Genomic DNA, 17064 nt, shown 5'->3' with positions numbered 1-17064 from the left:
GGGGTGGGTCTCCTTGGGCCCTTCTCCTGCCTCTTGCCCGCAGTCTGGCGGGGCAGACGGGGTCACTCGGCCCGTCCGGAGATCTCGGAGCCGGGAATCTAGCCCCCTCCCCTGCGGGAAACTGAGGCCCAGCGAGTCGCCGAGCTGGGAGGGGTCCCAGGGGTCCTGGTTCTATCGTTTGGGTCACTAGGCCACGTGCTCTGGCCTCCTCCCACTCCCAGCACCGCCTGGAATCGCCCCCCGCGCATCCCGGCACCCGCTCAGCTGCTCCTGGCCCCGGCGACAGGCCAGCGCCTGGCTGCCTTGTGACATCAGAAAGCCCATCCGGCTAAGCACCAGGGCCCGGGCTAAAATGGCCAGATTAGTTTTCCACGGGAGCTTGAGGGCTGCAGGCCAGGCCAGCACCTTGGGGGGGCCCCCCGGGAAGGGAGTGCAGCGGGGGAACGGTCTGTGCCCTGGAAGATGGGACTCTGCCAGGCCCGGCTTCCTAAAACTGCCAAGCCTCTGAATCCTGAACTGCAGGGTAAAGGGCGAGCTGGCTCTGGGGGCATGGCGGGGTGGGGCTTTCTGTGCTTTCAGGGGCATCAAAATGTAGGAAGGGGTGGGTATGTCTTGCTGGTTAGAGCCCAGGGAGCCAGGGCTCTGGGTTCCATTCCCAGCTCTGGGAGGGGAGTGGGGTCTAGTGGTCAGAGCTGAGAGAAGGCTGGGAAGGGACAAATCCGCCCAAGCAATGGAGATGCTGGGCCCTGATGGAGGATTTAATTTGCTGTCTTGTTACCGGATGACTCTTCCGGGAACTCTTGCTTCGGCCAGCAGGTCAACAGAAGGCGTTTGGCTCCAGGAGGAAAACCGTGCATATTTGCTAGCAGCACTTTAGCTTGGCTGGGATGTAGGGAGAAGACGCTGGTCCGGGGTGTACCCTGATCTCACTGCAATAGGGATGCTGGATGTTGGCTTGGAGGGAGCATTGGGGGGTGAAACCCACCAGCCCGGCCTCGCCACCTGGAATCCAGCTCCCGTGGGTGATGATCAAAACTCATTCCCTGCTTGGCGCAGAAAGTCCGAGGGAGGAGATGGGTGCACGTGGAGTGGCAGTGTGTGTGTGTCCATCTGGGCCAGGGAAGGGGGTGTGCATGTGGCAGCGAGTGCCGGCAGCGCAGCGTGTCTGCATAGGTAAATGCCGGGCCCTGGGGTTACCAGCCCAAGCCTGTTCACCGCACTAAATTCCTTTGGAGAAAGAACACCACTCAGTAGCTTCAAACGACTGCACTGGAGCGCCTGGGTTGGGCTGGGCTGGGTTTTCTAGGGGCTTTCTTCGCAAGTTTAAGGTCAGGCCCGGCTCCTCCACCGATTTATCCCGGCTAGAAATGAACAGAGCTCAGCTGGTTCTCCCATCTGTGTTCTTATCTGGCCCCTCATGGTAGCTGAGGGGCATTATGGAGCCCCTAACTGCCCCGGCTGCTTGTTCATTGTACGGACTAGAGATGTCTCTAGAGAATGATTGAATGCGATTTATGGGGTGGCCGGTTCACACCAAACCCCCTGTTTTATAAACAGCTCAGCAGGCATTTTAACCCTGGCTGTCTCAGAAGCCTTGCTCGCGGGGGCAGGTCCCAGCGAGGTGACTGCTTTGTAACAGCTGGCAGTGACTGAAAGGCCTTGGCCCAAATTCTGCTCCTGGTTCTACCATTGCCATTCCTGGGCATTGACACCAGAGGGGCTCGAGCTGTGACTCCCATCAGCCAGCGTGGCGACTCTAGTTCCTAATGGGGACAGCCCCAAATCTACCTAATGGGCCCCTTATGGGGGTGGGCGGTGAGCGAGCTTGCCACAAGAGGGGTCTCTCCAGGGCCGGGTTGAGGCACATTGGTGGCAGTAGTGGGATACTTACAGAGGCGGCTCCAGGGCAGTCAGCCCCGCAGTAAATTAACGAGGGTTTTCGGGAGCTGATGTCTACTGCATGGTTGAGATGGGGATGTTACCACACTGGACCAGACCAGGGTCCATCTAACCCAGTACCCACTGCCAGGCATGCCAGGTCCCTTCCCCTTAGCTTATTTTCCCCATCGAGCAGCAGCAATCGTGCCTATTTTGTGCCCATAGCCACCCCGCTCTGGGCTGAGATCTCATCAAACTGAGCAGCATGAGGCTTGTCCAATGTGCCTTGGGAGATGCTTGTCTCACCCCTTCCCCCTGCCCAACCTCTGTCTCTCGCCACAGAGATGCTGAAGTCGCAAATCATCATCTTCGTGATAGGAGGCCCAGGCTCCGGCAAAGGGACACAGTGCGAGAGGCTGGCTGCCAAGTACCAGTTCCAGCACCTGGGCATGGGGAACCTGCTGCGGGCGGAAGCCAGCGAGCCCACACGCCAGGGGCGACAAATCAAGGACATCATGCTGAAAGGAGCGCTCGTGCCTTCCGTGAGGCTCCCCTCCCTCCCTCCCGGATTGCAGCACCCCCAGCTCCCACTCATCAGCTCAGCACCTGGCCCTTCTGAGGGGCCCCGAGAAACGTTCCAAGGCTGCAAAAGAGCCCTGCGAGTGCGAGAGCCTTCCCCCGGGCTGCAGGGATCAGCCGCCCGCTGGCTCTCACCACCCTCTGCCAGTGCCAGGCTCCCGGCTCTGCCCCCTGCCATACCTAGCCCCACTCATCCCTCTCCCACCTCCTTTCCCGCTCTGGCTCCAGCCCAGCTGGTGCCTGGTGGAAGAAGTTTGCTGGGGCTCGGCCGCCCACTAGCAGGCACCTGGGAGAGGCCAGGAGCTGAGTGGGGGTCTGGGCTCCTGGAGCGTGAGGCTCGTGGGCAGGGGGAGGTGGGGCGCTTGCTCACGCAGCCAGGGGTGGCTCCGGCCAAAGCCCTTCCCCCCACGCTGAGGGGGCTCCTGTCTCCCCAGGGCTTCGTCCTCGACCTGCTGAACGAGAACCTGCTGCAGAGAGAGGAGGCGAAGGGTTTCCTGGTCAACGGCTTCCCCCGGGAGCTCAACCAGGCTAAGGACTTTGAGCGCGTGGTAAGTGCCACGGGGGGAGGAAGGCCCAGCAGCCCCTGGCCAGAGTGGGGAGTGGGCTGTGTTGACACCCAGGAGGTAGATGTGGCATGTGGGAGGCAGCATGAGGCATTCAGAGGGGCTGAGCTCATGCTGGAGACGCAGCCACTTCTCCCCCCTTCCCTAACTCAGACCCAGGAGGGCGGGCGCTGGCCCGGCTCCCCCTTGTCCAGGGCCTCTGCCCCCACCCCATCCTCTCGCCTTGCACGGGAACGTCCTGGTGCCCATTCCTCAGCTCCCCCCTCCGGTGTCTGGCCAGGGAGCAGCCTGCCCGGGTGGTGCTGCCCCCCTGAACGGGGGGTTACCATGCCACAGGTGGGGCGTCCTCCCAACTTCGTGATCGTCTTGGACTGCTCGACGGAGACCATGATCCAGCGGCTGCTGCTGCGGGGCCAGACCGGCCATCGGGCCGACGACCACGAGAGCTGCATCCGCCAGCGGCTGGAGACTCACTACTCGCTGTGCGAGCCCGTCATCAGCTACTACCAACAGAAGAACCTGCTCAGAAACGTAGGTGGGGGGTGGCCCAAGACAGACCCTCCCCTTTCCCAGCAGGGCCCATTGCAGGCAGTCCTGCCGCTGGCTGCCTGCGGGGGGAAGGGCCCTGCCCCTCTGAACTAGGGGTTAGGGCCCCTTCCCTGGCACAGCCTCTGCCAACAGCTTCACCCACCCCCGGGTTAGCAGGATCTTGGGTTCCGCTCACCAGGCGCATGGAAACATCCTCCAGGGGCTGAGCGCGTGGGCAGGCCCCTCGGGGCAGAGGGCCAGAGCGAGCCCGCGTAGGAACTCAGGGTCAGCCGGGGCTGCCCAAAAGCTGCAACCACCCAGCGGTTCTGAGCAGGGCCTAGTGCCGCCTGCCCCCAGCGCAGGCACACCCAAGTTTTCCGGGGGCGGGTACTCATGCCAGGGGCAGGGGACTAGAGCTGGGGGCTGGCCAGGCCCCATGGCATGGGCTGTTCCCCCCAGCTGCTCTGTTGTGTCCTGCAGATTATTGGTGAGGAGCCGGAAGACGCCATCTTCGCAAAGTGCTGCTCCGTCATCGACAGCCTCCGCTAGGCCAGGTGCCTGGTGCCCTGCGGCTGGGATGGTGTTCAAATAAAAGCTCTGCTACACCAGGCAGCCCTCTGCACCTGCCCCACCCCATGGGGCTCAGGTTAGGGCGTGAGCACCCTCTGCTGGCCCACAGCGGACACCGCATGCAGGTCCCTTCCCCGTCCCCAGCCAGGCAGCCGCAGGATGTAGTTACACAAGCAGCCAAGGTGCCTAGCGCGGCAGGGGCCCAGCTGCACAGAAGCGGCCTGCAGGAATCCAGGGCCTTGCAGACAAGGAAAGTATCTGACCCAGGCAGGGGAGCCAGGCAAGATGGGTCTGGCCTAGGGCAGAGAGCGAATGACTCCGGGCCCCTCCTTACCCCAGGGGAGGGGAGATGGCCACAGCTCCACCTCCCTGGCTGCTTTGAGTTGGGCAAACACCTGCTCTGCCGTCTAGTGCACCCAGTTCCCTCACCAGCCTCCTGGCCTAACCCCTAACTCCCTACGCAGTAGCTCCAGGAACATCCTTTTGCTGGACCCCCCACCCCCGAATCAGCCCTCCGCCTTTCCACATCAGCCCCCTTCAGAGGAGCAGGGCTGCATGACACAAGACAGCTGGGCTGGAGAGCGGGGAGGGTTCTTCTGAGGGGACAAGGAGCATCCATCAAAACACTGAGTTTACCACCAAAAGTCCTTTGGTTTTTCCAATACATGACTTCAAACCCAGCTACATGTGAGTGAGGAGAGCCCCAGCCAGGCCCCAGCTTTGGACAGAGGTCAGCTTTTGAAAGAAACACACTGTCCACACAACACACACGGGTCACACAAAGCTGAGTCTTAAAAGCCAACAGCAAGGGGGAGGGGGAGAGAGAGAGACTCAGCACAAATCACAGGTTAAGGGGAAAAAATATATATATATACCAGCAACAGGTTGGTCTGCCTGTGGGCAGAGTGCCTGGGGAGAGCTGGAATGCAAGGCCCCATGAGGAGAACAGTTCTCCTGCCCGGGCAAGGGTTCATTCTCCCTCCCTGGGAGACTCACTCCACTCCAGGGGGGGATTTAGCTACTAGGGGCTTGGCAAAAACCCCACATCTGCATCAGTCTGAAATTGGGCTTTATGCCAAACTCTCCCCTCAGCTGCTCCTGAAGCTGGCTGGGCAGAACAGGGAGGCTAGCAGAGGTGACACAGGAACTGCTTCCCCTGCGTCACCCCAAGCAGGGGACTGTCCAGTGGGCGGATGGGAAAGAACCTTTCCAAAGCTGCTTTTGATAGCCAGCGCTCTCCAGCCCTCGCTGTATGGGAGCAGTGTCTTACCTGGACCCTCCAGAGCAAGTCGGGGAAGCAATGGGTCCCCCTCACACTCGTCTGCTTGGACAACCTCCTGCACGAGCCGGAGAGTCCGAGCCAAGGGAGGTTCATCTGTCCGTAAGCAGAGGAGGGTCCAGTGCTTAGGGCATCAGCCTAGGACTGGGGAAACCAGGTGCAAGGTCTGACCCCTGAGGAATCTGGCAAGTCACAGTCTGCCTCCAGTGGGGATCAGAGCTGCCCTGCTGCCCAGGGGGGTGTAGGGACTAACAGGGGTGAGCAGGAGGTATTCAGGTACTACACAGATAGGGCCAGCTAAGGCCTTACCTAGGCAGGTCCATTCCCACTGCATCAGAGGTGAAACTACAGCCCCTTGGGATTGCTCAGAGACCAGAGGTATTGAATGGGCCGAGCACAGCGCCACTGGTTCCTCAGAACAGGCAGCAGAAGCGTTTCCTTACCCCATGAGGTAACCTCAGCTCGACAGGCCAGATACCCCACTGAGGGGCACCGGCATAAAGCCCCCCGTAACAGACAGTACCCAGGGCGCACCGTATCGCCAGTTGCTCGGTTTGGAAACAGTGCAGCAGAGTTGGTTTCAAAACAAAAAGAGCATTTTATTTAACAAAGCACAATTGCCTGCTCAAACTATAAAAAAAAACCACAGGAGCTCCTAGTTCATCAGGTTTTACAACAGCTATATCATGAGAACAATCCGCTTCAAAACCCTATGGACAGACAGACGCCACCCAGCAGACACAGGCAGGTTTTGTTATCATTTATTTGTGAAGTTAAAAACAAGCGGTAAAAAGTAAAAACTGAGCGTACAATTTTGTTTGTTTCAGTTTCCTCTTGAACAGACAAAATACATGACAGACCAGTCCCAATTGTGGGAAAATGGGAGGGGGAAAGGGGTTGTTTTATCTGAAACACCGACACCTTATTCGAGGAATGTTCCAACTCTAACTAAAAAGCAGAGTGATTTTTTTTCTCCTTGTAAAGTTTTTTTATTTATTTTTTTTAAAAACAAAACGAAAAGAAAAAACATGTTACCCTGAAATCGACGTGTGTTTCAGGAGGGCTGAGTTCTTGCAGCAGTTTTAGTTCGCTATCTTCTACAGCTGGCTCAACATGAAGGATTCAGATATTTTTATTTTTATTTTTTTTATTTTATTTTTATTTTAAAGAGACTCGAAGGAGGAGCAGCCGAGGTTCCGCTAAGAAACCCAGCAATCAGACCCAGGGGCCGGCTCCCTTCCCCAACAGCGGCCATCTCTCTTTCCAAAAACAAAAAGGGTTTCACGGGTGGGAAGTTCACATTCAATTCACTGAGCCTGCAAGGATCGGGGAGAGAGACAGGAGTCAGTTACCCCTGATAGACACCGCTACGGACGGAAGAGTCCGAAAGCAACACAGGGTCCCCTCTGCTGCAACGGCACTGGCACTGCGCTGCCAAGTTGGGGAGTGGAGGGCAAACTGGCCCTCGGCTCCCAACTCCCCTGCACACTAGGAAATCCCACCACGGAAGCAGAGTGTTTCAAAAGGGGAAATTGGCAGGTCAAGTCTGGAAGAGAATCTAGGTTTCGGAAGCAGCAGCTTTGGTCAGTCCTGAAGATCCGATGAAAGTCTTGGCCTGGGGAAGCATTTCTAAAGGGGGCTGCTTGAAATTCGGCATATTTAGGCAGCTAAGTAAGTGGCACGGAGCCCCTAGCAAGACCAAGTGAAGTCACCTGGCGCTGCTGGAAAAGTCACTTAGTCAGGTGCCTAAAAGTGGCTGAAACCGGATTTTTAGGCTTCTGCTTCTGAAGACCGCGGCCCTAGAATGTAACTGCTCAGCCTGGCGCTAGGCCCGAGACTCAGAGCTGCAGCAGGACAGGCTAGAGGCTGAGCGGGAGCTAATCTAGCTCCCTGGGTCAGAGAACAGCCGCTTTCAGTCCAGCGCTGCCGAGCGTGCGCTCACCTTCGAGAGGAGAAGCTGGTCAGAAACGTAGGAATCTGCACCCAGGTTCTCTTTGAACGAGTTCCCCTGGTTTGACGCTCGCTGTATTCCGACAGCTCTGCAGCCCGATCTCCCTGAACTACCAGGGCTAACAGTGATCCCTCCCACATCCCCCAATGGATAAGACAACCCCTAACCCTACGAAGAAGTCCTAGCCCCTGAAAATGGACCTGTGAGCCGGAGCTAAGAGCCCAGTGGAAAGTGGAGAATCTTACCAGTTCTGTCCATTTCCCTGAGCTCCCATCTCCTCCGACCACCCCCCCAGGTGTCTATGGGTCAACGTAAATCCACATGAAGAGCGTGGGTCTGTGTTGCCACCTAGTGGCGGATCCATAGAAGAGGTTTACGAGCCTACTACTGCCTCCAGCTAATGGACTGGGTCCTTTAGCTCAAGCAGTAGACGCTCATGCTTGTAAGTCGAGGTGTCCTGGGTTGAATCCCCGTCGACGACCGATGTGGGAGCCGGTGCACGAGCACAAAGATGCCGCTCAGGAAGCACTTCCTGTGGGACCGAGGGTCTCACCCAGGCAGGAGGAGCTACAGCTGGGGGTTGAAGGCAGGCAGCGGGGCACATGGCCGATCACTCACCTGCTGTCCCTGCTGTGTGGGTGGCGGCACTGGGCCCCCAGCCCCCGGTGTCTGTCCGTAGTAGGCAGCCTGCTGTCTGTAGTACTCTGCCCAGGCTGCGCTGTAGTCTGGCTGAGGTCCCGGTGGTGCCCCTGGTCCTCCACCAGTAGCCACTTGAGCTGCTACGATGGGGCAGGGGAGAGAAGAGGGGGTGAGTCTGACTCCAGGGGCACAGGGCTACCCCTCCCCCCATGTCTCCAATGGTCAGCGGACAGGAGCTGGGCTCTCCTTGCTGATCCACACACCCACCCCCGGCCATAGGAGCTCCAGGCCTCACTCACCTTGTTTCTTATAATATTCCTCCCAGGCTTTCGTGTAGTCCTGCTGTGGGGGTGCCCCGGGCTGTTGGGGCTGCTGGCCTGTGGGCAGAGACATGAATTAGGGACCCCGGACAGGTGGGCGAGGGGAGTGAGCAGCTGGAGAGGGAGGAGGGGTCAGGCAGTATTATCGCCCCCTTTGCCTAGTGGGGTTGAGACCAGCACAAACTGGCATCTCTGGCTGGGGATGTTCACACGGATTCTGCGGGGCACATTGCTAACTTGCTGGGTCCGCCCCATGCTCCTTTCTCCACCTGACCTCAGAGACCTTCCCTCTCAGAACAGGTCTGACTGCTCAGTGCTGGGGAAATCAGCCCATGGCCTGTCACTAGCACCACCCCCCACCCATGCGTGCGGCCAGGCCAGTCTGCTTCAGCCCTGAGCAAGAGGTACCTGCCTCTGGAGTTCAGTCCTCAGGACCCTCAATGCTCAGCCTTTGCAGTAGGGCCTGTCAGCGTCAGTCCTGGGGTCACAAGGAGCTGGGCTGAGCCCCTCGATTCACTGCTCCCCTCCAGCACAGCGCTCTTCACCCGGGACTGTAGCTGTGCTACCTCTGGATAGCGCCCCCTCCTCCTCGCTATAGGCAGAATGATTCCCCCAGGGTATTACCTAGTTTTTTGTAATACTCCTCCCACGCTTTAGTGTAGTCGGACTGCCCGGCCGGGGGCGGCTGCGGCGGCTCGCCCTGAACGGGGGGCGCTGTGGGAGCTGGTGGCTGCCCGGGCACAGGGCCAGGTGGCTGCTGGTAGTAGTGCGAGTAGTACGCTGCCCAGGCCGCGTTGGGATCTGCTGCCGCTGCTGCTTTGCCTGGAAAGGAGCCATGTATGAGAACAGACCCCGCCTCCTGCCCTGGGCCAGCATGTGGTGAACAGGGCTGCCCGCCCACCTGCTCCCCGGAGCCAACCCTACCCTCGCAAGAGGCAGCTCTGGGTACTTACTTGGGTCATGAGGGGCCGGAGGCTGCCACTGTGGGTAGGTGTTCCCCCAGCCTTGGGGTGGGTATGGGTGGGGGGGAGGAGCCCCAGGGCTGAAAGAGGAGAGCAGGAGACACTGATGAGGAGAGGTGACAGAAGGCACTGCAGAGGGGGGAGCAGAACCCCGCTGGGACACGCTGACTGGGAGGGTGGGAAGGCCCCTGTACAGCTGGGGCAGCCCCCTGCTCATCTCCCCAAAGCATGGTCTTCGGATCCCTGCCGCAGCCCCAGTGGGGGAGAGGCAGCCCACAAGAGCCAGATGGGCCTTAGCGGGTCCCTTTGACAGACAGAGGCTTTGCTCTGCTCCCTTTGGTCTGTGTTTGTGCAGGGCCTGGCACGGCAGGCTCCAGGGTAGTGACAGGGCTCCTTGGTGCTGCACAGCTCTCGAGGATGGGAAGAGGCCGGCTGACTGGAGAGCTGGTGGGGTTACACCCACCGAAGGGCAAGCCCAAGACTACTCTTCCCTGGTGCAGACTAACTCCCTGCAGCCCTGCTTCTGGTCCATCAAGCTCCGCTACCAGGTCTCTGCAGGCTTAGCCAGTCTCCCATCTTCCCCACCCGGGGCACTCGCAGGCTGAACAGGCCAGGAGGAGCAGGGGCCTTTGGCTGGCAGCTTCCTCAGCAGAACTTAGGGTTATTTTTTTTCTTGCTCCCAGACTGGAAGGATGGTCCAAAGTTCGGGCACTAGACACTATAGGGGATTCCCTGGACTCTAGGGGACCAGCCCCTGTCAGGCCACCAGATGCCCCTGGATTTATTGCTCAGTCCACCCCCTTAAAGACAGCCCACAAGCACCTTTTTGCAGCACGTCATGCACTCCCTCCCCCGCCCCCCCAAAGAGGCAGGAGATTCCAATACTTACTGAGGGGGAGCTCCTGGTGGCCCTGGATTGAAAGGTCCTGGGTTGAAAGGGCCCATTGGGCCAGCAGGGCCCGGGGGCCCTCCAGGCCCAGGCCCAGGTCCAACTGGGCAGAGGGGGCCCTGGAGAGAGGAAATAATCCGTAAGTGCTGAGAGCCACGATGCCCCGGGTCAGCCTCCAGTGCTCTGCTGCCCCCTCGCTGTGGGGGTAGGTGGAAGCTGGGGGCACTCCCCGCACCCACCTCGATCTTCTCCTCGATGAGTTGCTTGGCGTGGTCGATCTGCTGCGGGGAGCCGCGGATGATGAACAGTTTGAAGTTGGGGTCTCCGTTGGGAGGCAGCTGCCGGGAGATCTCGACGAACGCCCCCGTCTGCTGGTTTATGGCTTTGACGTTCTCCCCGCCTGGAAGAGAATGTGGAGTTGTGAGCTCGGGCTCTGCTGGAGCGGCGGCGGGGGAGACGCCGGGAACCGCTGTATGAAGACGAGCCGATGGCAAAGGACACTCACCTCTGCCAATGACCAGCCCACACTTGTGAGTAGGGATCGAGAAGGTCATCTCTCCTCCAGGAGGCCCCCAGTTACCCTGCCCTCGGCCACGGCCTCTGCCTCCGGGGGGCATTCCTGGGCCAGGGGGACCCGGCGGGCCACTCTGCAAGACAACAGCAGAAACAGCTTCAGGGAAGGGTCACTGGCAGCCAAGTACAGCGGTTAACATCTTGGCACTTGTGAAAGTGGGGGGGGGGGGGGGGGGAGAATCAGTCTGGTGGTTCAGGCACTTTGAGCTTTAAAAGCAACCCACTGAGGGAGGAAAAGCAGGTATGTGCCAGGTCCTGAGCCCCAGAGAGCACAAAGAGCGGTCACTTGGGGGCAGGTTGTGAGCGTGGACTGAAAGCCAAGAAAATCTCACTCCCTCTCCCTTCAAGGTCAGGTTCTCAGTCGGCCTCTCCAAACACACATTCTGTAAGGTTTGAGCCGATACTTTTTTTTACGCTTACAGTCGGTTTAGACAGGGGTAGGCAACCTATAGCACGTGTGCCAAAGGTGGCACGTGAGCTGATTTTCAGTGGCACTCAGACTGCCTGGGTCCTGGCCACCGGTCCGGGGGGCTCTGCATTTTAAATTTAATTTTAAATGAAGCTTCTTAAACATTTTAAAAACCTTATTTACTTTACATACAATAGTTTAGTTATATATTATAGAAAGTCCTAAAAACGTTAAACTGTATGACTGGCACGTGAAACCTTAAATTAAGAGTGAATAAATGAAGACTCGGCACAGCACTTCTGAAAGGTTGCTGACCCCTGGTTTAGAGGGTGGTCATGAAAATCTGACATCTAGGTAGGTGCCACCATCCTGAAAGGGTTGAGAAATGCCCCTTCAGAAAGTATTTTTCTGCCTTGTTATTTAGGTTCTAAATTCAGGTCCTGCCTGTTGGAACAGGCTCGTGTTAATGACGACAAGAACAAAAGTTACTTGTTAAGAGGGACAGATTTTTAGGAGTGGGCTAACTGTTTTTGTACAGCTTTTTCTATTGGTTTGCCCTGGTACAGTTAAAGTGGCACTGCCCCCTACTGTGGGCAGTTCTCCTGGTACAGCTATTCCTTTATGGGAAAGAATCATAGAATATCAGGGTTGGAAGGGACCTCAAGAGGTATCTAGTCCAACCCCCTGCTCAACGCAGGACCAATCCCCAACTAAATCATCCCAGCCAGGCCTTTGTCAAGCCTGACAAAGGGACCAAGCCATACTGGTATGAGGCACAGATAAGGGGAGGCAGTGTGGTCTAGTGGAGAGCACACTGGCCAGGGACTCAGAAGCTCTGGGTTCTCTTCCCAGCTTTGCCCTGCTGAGTGACCTTGGGCAAGTCCTCCTTGTACCTCACTTTCCCTATCTCCTTTGTGATCTATTGATAAGAACTAAAGGTTATCCTAACAGCATCCACGCTATGGGTTGCACTGGGATAATTATTTCAGTAAGAAATAAGGACACCCAAAATAGTTAAAAATCAGTAAAGAGCCTGTAAAGCATGCCTTGGCCCCATCTACACTTACAATTTAGCTCGACTTAGCTACAGTACTCAACAACCTAGCTATGCTGACCAAACCCTCAAAGGAGCGGCTAGGTCCCCAGAAGAATTCTTCAGTTGACCTAGCTCCTGCCTCTCGGAGAGGTGGATTACGTACAGCAACAGAAACTGTGTCACTGTAGGAAGCGTCTACACTAAGATGCTACAGCTGTGACACTGTAGCTCCCCTAGTGTGGACATGCCCTGAGTCACCATGTAAGTGTTTCTGTTAACACCTAATTAACATTTTGATTAAAAAGAACCCTAATTTGCAACACTCTGCTTTTCAATTAAGGTGTTAAGAGCTTGCAATAAACAGAGCTGCTATCTCCCATGGGTCTGCCAAAACCAGGGAAGACCACACAGTCCTGATTGGTTTTTAAATCTAGAAATAAGTCGGAAGAAATTTGACTCTTCAGGCCCCCTTATACATCACACANGAACCGGCACCTGGAGCTCCTGGCCCTCTTCCCCGCCCCCGACGAGGTGAGCGTCCCATCCCCCGCCCCGGGCACCCATGTGAGCCATGGGGAACAGGCCGGGTCCCCTTTCCTAGGTCTGTTAATGTGGCACCCCAATGCCCCAAGCGAGATCGGGGCCCACCATTGGGCTGGGACCTGCCCCAAGAGCTCCCAGGGGAGGGGAAACTGAGGCACAGAGCTGAGTGAGTGGCAGAGCTGGGATGTAACGATGCTGCCTTTGGTGGGACACTTCTGAGAGTATCAATTCAGGACAAATTGCTGAGAGTCGGGCAGTTACAGCCCCAGCTGGGGTTTCTCCACTTCTAAGGCACCAAACCAGCCAGCCAGAGAGGACTTCGCTCTCACCCCACTGGTGAACTACAAGTCACACCAGCAATTCCCTCAGACACTCCAGTTTCCCAGTATCCCCACCAGTACCACTCGTTATGGGGACAGATGGTTATGAAAACCAATATCCCAGTAAAAGGGAAAAGGGTCTCCTGATCCCAAAGGACCAAGCCCCAGACCCAGGTCAATATACAAATCAGATCTTACCCACAGATCACGCTGTTGCCAATCCTTTAGAATCTAAAATCTAAAGGTTTATTCATAAAAGGAAAAAGATCGAGATGAGAGCTAGAATTGGTTAAATGGAATCAATTACATACAGTGATGGCAAAGTTCCTGGTTCAGGCTTGTAGCAGCGATGGAATAAACTGCAGGTTCAAATCAAATCTCTGGAACATCCCCAGCTGGGCTGGGTCATTCAGTCCTTTGTTCAGAGCTTCAGTTTGCAGCAACGTTCCTCCAGAGGTCAGAAGTAGGAGCAAAGACAAGATGGAGGAGTTTTTCAGGGCTTTTTATATCCTCTGCCCATGGAAGGGCCCTTCCATTCTTACTGTGGAAAATCACAGCTGCAAGATGGAGTCTGGAGTCACATGGGCATGTCACATGTCCATGCATGACTCAGTTCTTTACAGGCCGACGCCATTGTTTCCATGTTAGTTTGAAGGTTCCCAGGAAAGCTCAGATGTGGATTGGCGTCTCCCAAAGTCCATCGTCCATTAAGTGTTTCTTGACTGGACACTTATTGAGAATAGCCCCTTCTCAAGAAGCCGACCAAATGCTTCACTGAGGCTACTTAGAATCAAACACATTGAGACACAAGTACAGAGCCAATATTCCTAACTTCAACTGCACAAATGACACACACACACAGACAGCATCATTCTAACCAGCAAGTCATAACCTCTCCATAGACACCTCACACGACAACTTTGTACAATATTTGCTGCAAATATATAACAGTGGTTACAACAACGATCTATACGGTCACAGTTCATGTCAATAACATCACAGCCCCAAGAGCTCCCAGTCTAAACATACCGCGGCGGGGGGGGGGGGGGGACTGAGGCACAGAGCTGAGCCGGGAATAGAGCCCCGGTGCCTGTGCAGGGCCTGCCCGTGCAGTGGGTATAAAGGCAGGGTCTGGGTGGCCGCGTGAGGCAGGCTGGGGGGCGCCGGGCGGGCGCTGGGTTCGGGCCGCTCTCACCGCTGCTTCCCCCGGCCGGCAGGACGAGGTGGTGGAGCGCTGCAGCCTGCCCGAGGTCCCCCGGGAGCACTTCGGCCAGCGGATCCTGGTGAAGTGCCTTTCTCTCAAGTAAGTCGCCCCCCATCATGGCAGCGACGGGGCCGGGGAGAGGCAGCATTTCCATCCTCGCTGTGGGGAGGCACCTAACAGAGCCAAGCGAATTGCCCTGGGGGCTGGGCCAGTCCAGCGGGGGGGGGGGGGGGGGCCCCCTCTCCCGTCTCCCCTCGGGGAATGGGAGGAGGAGGGTGGCCTGGCTGTGAGGACAAACAGCTCAGCCTTGGACGTCCATGCTGAGCCCTACTCATCCCTAAAACCTCAGGGGGGCATATGGGGGCAGTGATGTCTGTTAGAGGGGAAACTGAGGCACTGGGGGCAGGGCTTGGCCATGGCGGCCCAGTGAGTCAGTGGCAGATTCAGGAATAGAACCCAGGAATCCTGGCTCCCAGTTTCCCCCTCCCCCCGCCCGCTCTAACCCCGTTCCCCCCCTGAGCTGGCCCGAGTGCCGAGGGGGGTGGGGCTGGGGGCGGTGGCTGGTGGGGGGGCTATCGCTCCCTCAGAAGGGCCCTGACATGTTCACCATCTCTCCGGCACCAGGTTTGAGATCGAGATCGAGCCCATCTTCGGGACCCTCGCCCTGTATGACATCAAGGAAAAGAAAAAGGTATCCGATGGCCCCACCCCATCGGGGCATGTGCCAGGCCAGGGGGCGGGGACGCAGGGTGAGGGGCATGTCCTTGGCTGTACTGACCGGATGGGTGGGCGGGGTTATGAGGCGAGGGCCGTGTCCTGGGCCGTACTGCCTGAAAGGGGGGGCAAGGACACAGGGTGAGGGACATGTCCTGGCTGGGTCTGTACCTACCGGGCAGGGATGCAGGGTGAGGGGTGTGGGCTGGGCCGTACTGATGAGGGGGCAGGGCTGAGGGGGATGGCCCGGGCCATACTGTTCAGGGGGCGGGGATGAAGGGCACGGGGCGTGATCAGGGCCCTGCTGACAAGGGAACGGGAATGTGGGGTGAGGGGCGTGGCCTGGGCCATACTGACCAGGGGCAGGGATGCAGGGCGAGGGGCAGGGCCCGGGCCGCACTGACCGGGGGCAGGGATGCAGGGCGAGGGGCGTACTGACCAGAGGGCGGGGATGCGGGGCGAGGGGAATGTCCCTGGCCTGTACTGACCAGGGGGCAGGGATGTGGGGCGAGGGGCAGGGCCCGGGCCCGTACTGACCAGGGGGCGGGGATGCGGGGCGAGGGACGGGGTCCAACCATACTGACCAGGGAGCGGGGCAAGGGGCAGGGCCCGGGCCGTACTGACCAGGGAGCAGGGCTGCGGGGCGAGTGGGGGCCCTGGGCCGTACTGACCAGGGGGCGTGGATGCGGGGCAAGGGGTGGGGCCCGGGCTGTACTGACCAGGGGGCGTGGATGCGGGGCAAGAGGCGGGCTCGGGCCTGTACTGACCAGGGGGCAGGGATGCGGGGTGAGGGATGGGGCCCGGGGCCGTATTGACCAGGGGGCGGGGCTGAGGGGCGGGGCCTAGGCCAGCCCACATGGTGGCGCTGTCTCCTGCTCTCACCTTTGCTCTGTCCCTAGATCTCCGAGAACTTCTACTTCGACCTCAACTCGGATCAGGTGAAGGGGCTGCTGCGGGCACCCGGCGGCCACCCCGCCATCTCCACGCTGGCGCGGTCCGCCATCTTCTCCATAACCCACCCCTCCCCTGACATCTTCCTGGTCATCAAGGTGAGGGGGGGTGTGTGGCCTGGCCTCTCTGCTGCTCTGCAAGCGCCCGTGCGGCTCTAACCACTGGACCTCACTCCCTTCCGAGAGCTGGGGGTGGAACCCAGGAGTCCTGGCTCCCAGCCCCCCCCGGTCTAAGCACTGGCCCCCACTCCCCTCCCCAGTGGTCACTCTCTTCTTTTCTCTTCCCCCCCAGCTGGAGAAGGTGCTGCAGCAGGGGGACATCGGGGACTGCTGTGAGCCCTACATGGTCATGAAGGAGACGGACGCAGCCAAGGTACGCGCAGCCCCTGGACCCAGCTCCATCCCTGTCCGCAGGGCGGCTCGCCTGGGTCCCAGCTGCCCTGTGTTCCCTGCTTTAACCTCTAGACCCCACTGCCCTCCCAGAGCCAGGGATAGAACCCAGGAGTCCTGACTCCCCGCCCCCCTGCTCTAACCACTAGACCCCACTGCCTCCAGAGCCGGGGAGAGAACCCAGGTGTCCTGACTCCCAACCACCTCGGCTCTAACCACTAGACCCTACTCCCCTCCCAGAGCCGGGGAGAGAACCCAGGAGTCCTGGCTCCCAGCCCCCCCACTCTAAGCGGGGTACCGCGCTGACAGCAGCAGTGCAATTCCCCATACCCCAAGGGGCTCGGTCGGGGGGAGCCGGGTGACTCCGTGCCCGTCCCTGCCCCCAGAACAAGGAGAAGCTGGAGAAGCTGCGCGGGGCGGCGGAGCAGTTCTGTAGCCGACTGGGCCGGTACCGCATGCCCTTCGCCTGGACGGCCATCCACCTCCTGAACATCGTCAGCACCGCCGGGTCCCTGGAGCGCGACCCCGCCGACGCCGAGAGCGGTGAGCCGGCTGGGAGCGCGGGCACGGCCTCTGGCTACCGCCACCGGGGGCTCGGACTCCTGAGCCGGGCGTGGGCACGGTCCGGAGACCTCCGCGGAGCGACGCTCCCCACAGCGCTGCGGGGCTGGGTGGGGGCGTTCTGCCCTCTGGACCTGTGCTGGCCCCAGGGTGGCACTAGGGGGTGCTGTGCTGCAGGGGGCAGGGCGGGGGGCAGCAGGGGGCTC

General features: G+C 58.8%; 3 protein-coding genes across 9 annotated transcripts in view; 2 read left to right on the top strand and 1 right to left on the bottom strand.

Annotated features, from left to right (window-relative positions):
- The first annotated feature begins 6 nt into the window (after positions 1-6).
- LOC117888715 (adenylate kinase isoenzyme 1-like) lies at positions 7-6369 on the top strand. 6 transcript variants are annotated; one of them, XM_034792361.1, is made up of 6 exons: positions 7-523; positions 817-851; positions 2221-2420; positions 2892-3005; positions 3357-3551; positions 4029-6369. In XM_034792361.1, exons 3-6 carry the CDS (start codon positions 2223-2225, stop codon positions 4095-4097), a joined length of 576 nt encoding a protein of 191 aa, XP_034648252.1. In that variant the 5' UTR covers positions 7-523; positions 817-851; positions 2221-2222; the 3' UTR covers positions 4098-6369. The 6 variants fall into 6 exon arrangements, with proteins under 6 accessions (XP_034648252.1, XP_034648249.1, XP_034648250.1 ...); XM_034792358.1 differs by having other exon boundaries at positions 817-1022; XM_034792359.1 differs by lacking the exon at positions 817-851.
- Positions 6143-10830, bottom strand: LOC117888714 (far upstream element-binding protein 2). Of its 2 annotated transcripts, XM_034792354.1 has the most exons (8): positions 10664-10829; positions 10398-10558; positions 10159-10277; positions 9261-9349; positions 8932-9129; positions 8287-8364; positions 7967-8127; positions 6143-6713 (listed from the first exon to the last, which is right to left on the bottom strand). In XM_034792354.1, the coding sequence occupies exons 1-8, from the start codon at positions 10773-10775 to the stop codon at positions 6705-6707; spliced, it is 927 nt and encodes a 308-aa protein (XP_034648245.1). In that variant the 5' UTR covers positions 10776-10829; the 3' UTR covers positions 6143-6704. The 2 variants fall into 2 exon arrangements, with proteins under 2 accessions (XP_034648245.1, XP_034648244.1); XM_034792353.1 differs by having other exon boundaries at positions 6143-8127; positions 10664-10830.
- A 1551-nt stretch (positions 10831-12381) lies between these two features.
- LOC117888997 (dedicator of cytokinesis protein 6-like) overlaps positions 12382-17064 on the top strand; it is a 67667-nt gene continuing 62984 nt past the window's right edge. Inside the window, exons 1-7 of the mRNA XM_034792797.1 lie at positions 12382-12392; positions 12641-12707; positions 14257-14342; positions 14868-14934; positions 15857-16006; positions 16200-16280; positions 16684-17021. Coding sequence (XP_034648688.1) covers positions 12382-12392; positions 12641-12707; positions 14257-14342; positions 14868-14934; positions 15857-16006; positions 16200-16280; positions 16684-17021 — 800 coding nt within the window. The remainder of the gene's footprint in view (positions 12393-12640; positions 12708-14256; positions 14343-14867; positions 14935-15856; positions 16007-16199; positions 16281-16683; positions 17022-17064) is intronic.

This window comes from Trachemys scripta, chromosome 16 (assembly GCF_013100865.1).
Source record: "Trachemys scripta elegans isolate TJP31775 chromosome 16, CAS_Tse_1.0, whole genome shotgun sequence".
NCBI lineage: Eukaryota > Metazoa > Chordata > Testudines > Emydidae > Trachemys > Trachemys scripta.
Note: the sequence above shows the minus strand (reverse complement) of the source record. Positions and strands in the feature narration are given on the sequence as shown.

Coding starts and splice junctions, on each gene's coding strand:
- LOC117888715 (XM_034792355.1), top strand. CDS start 608: ATGTCTTGCTGGTTAGAGCCCAGGGAGCCAGGGCTCTGGGTTCCATTC. Junction 2,421..2,891: donor AAGGAGCGCTCGTGCCTTCC/GTGAGGCTCCCC, acceptor CTGTCTCCCCAG/GGCTTCGTCCTCGACCTGCT. Junction 3,006..3,356: donor CTAAGGACTTTGAGCGCGTG/GTAAGTGCCACG, acceptor ACCATGCCACAG/GTGGGGCGTCCTCCCAACTT.
- LOC117888714 (XM_034792353.1), bottom strand. CDS start 10,775: ATGCCCCCCGGAGGCAGAGGCCGTGGCCGAGGGCAGGGTAACTGGGGG. Junction 10,278..10,397: donor TCATCGAGGAGAAGATCGAG/GTGGGTGCGGGG, acceptor TCCTCTCTCCAG/GGCCCCCTCTGCCCAGTTGG. Junction 9,130..9,260: donor TCCGGCCCCTCATGACCCAA/GTAAGTACCCAG, acceptor GCTCCTTTCCAG/GCAAAGCAGCAGCGGCAGCA.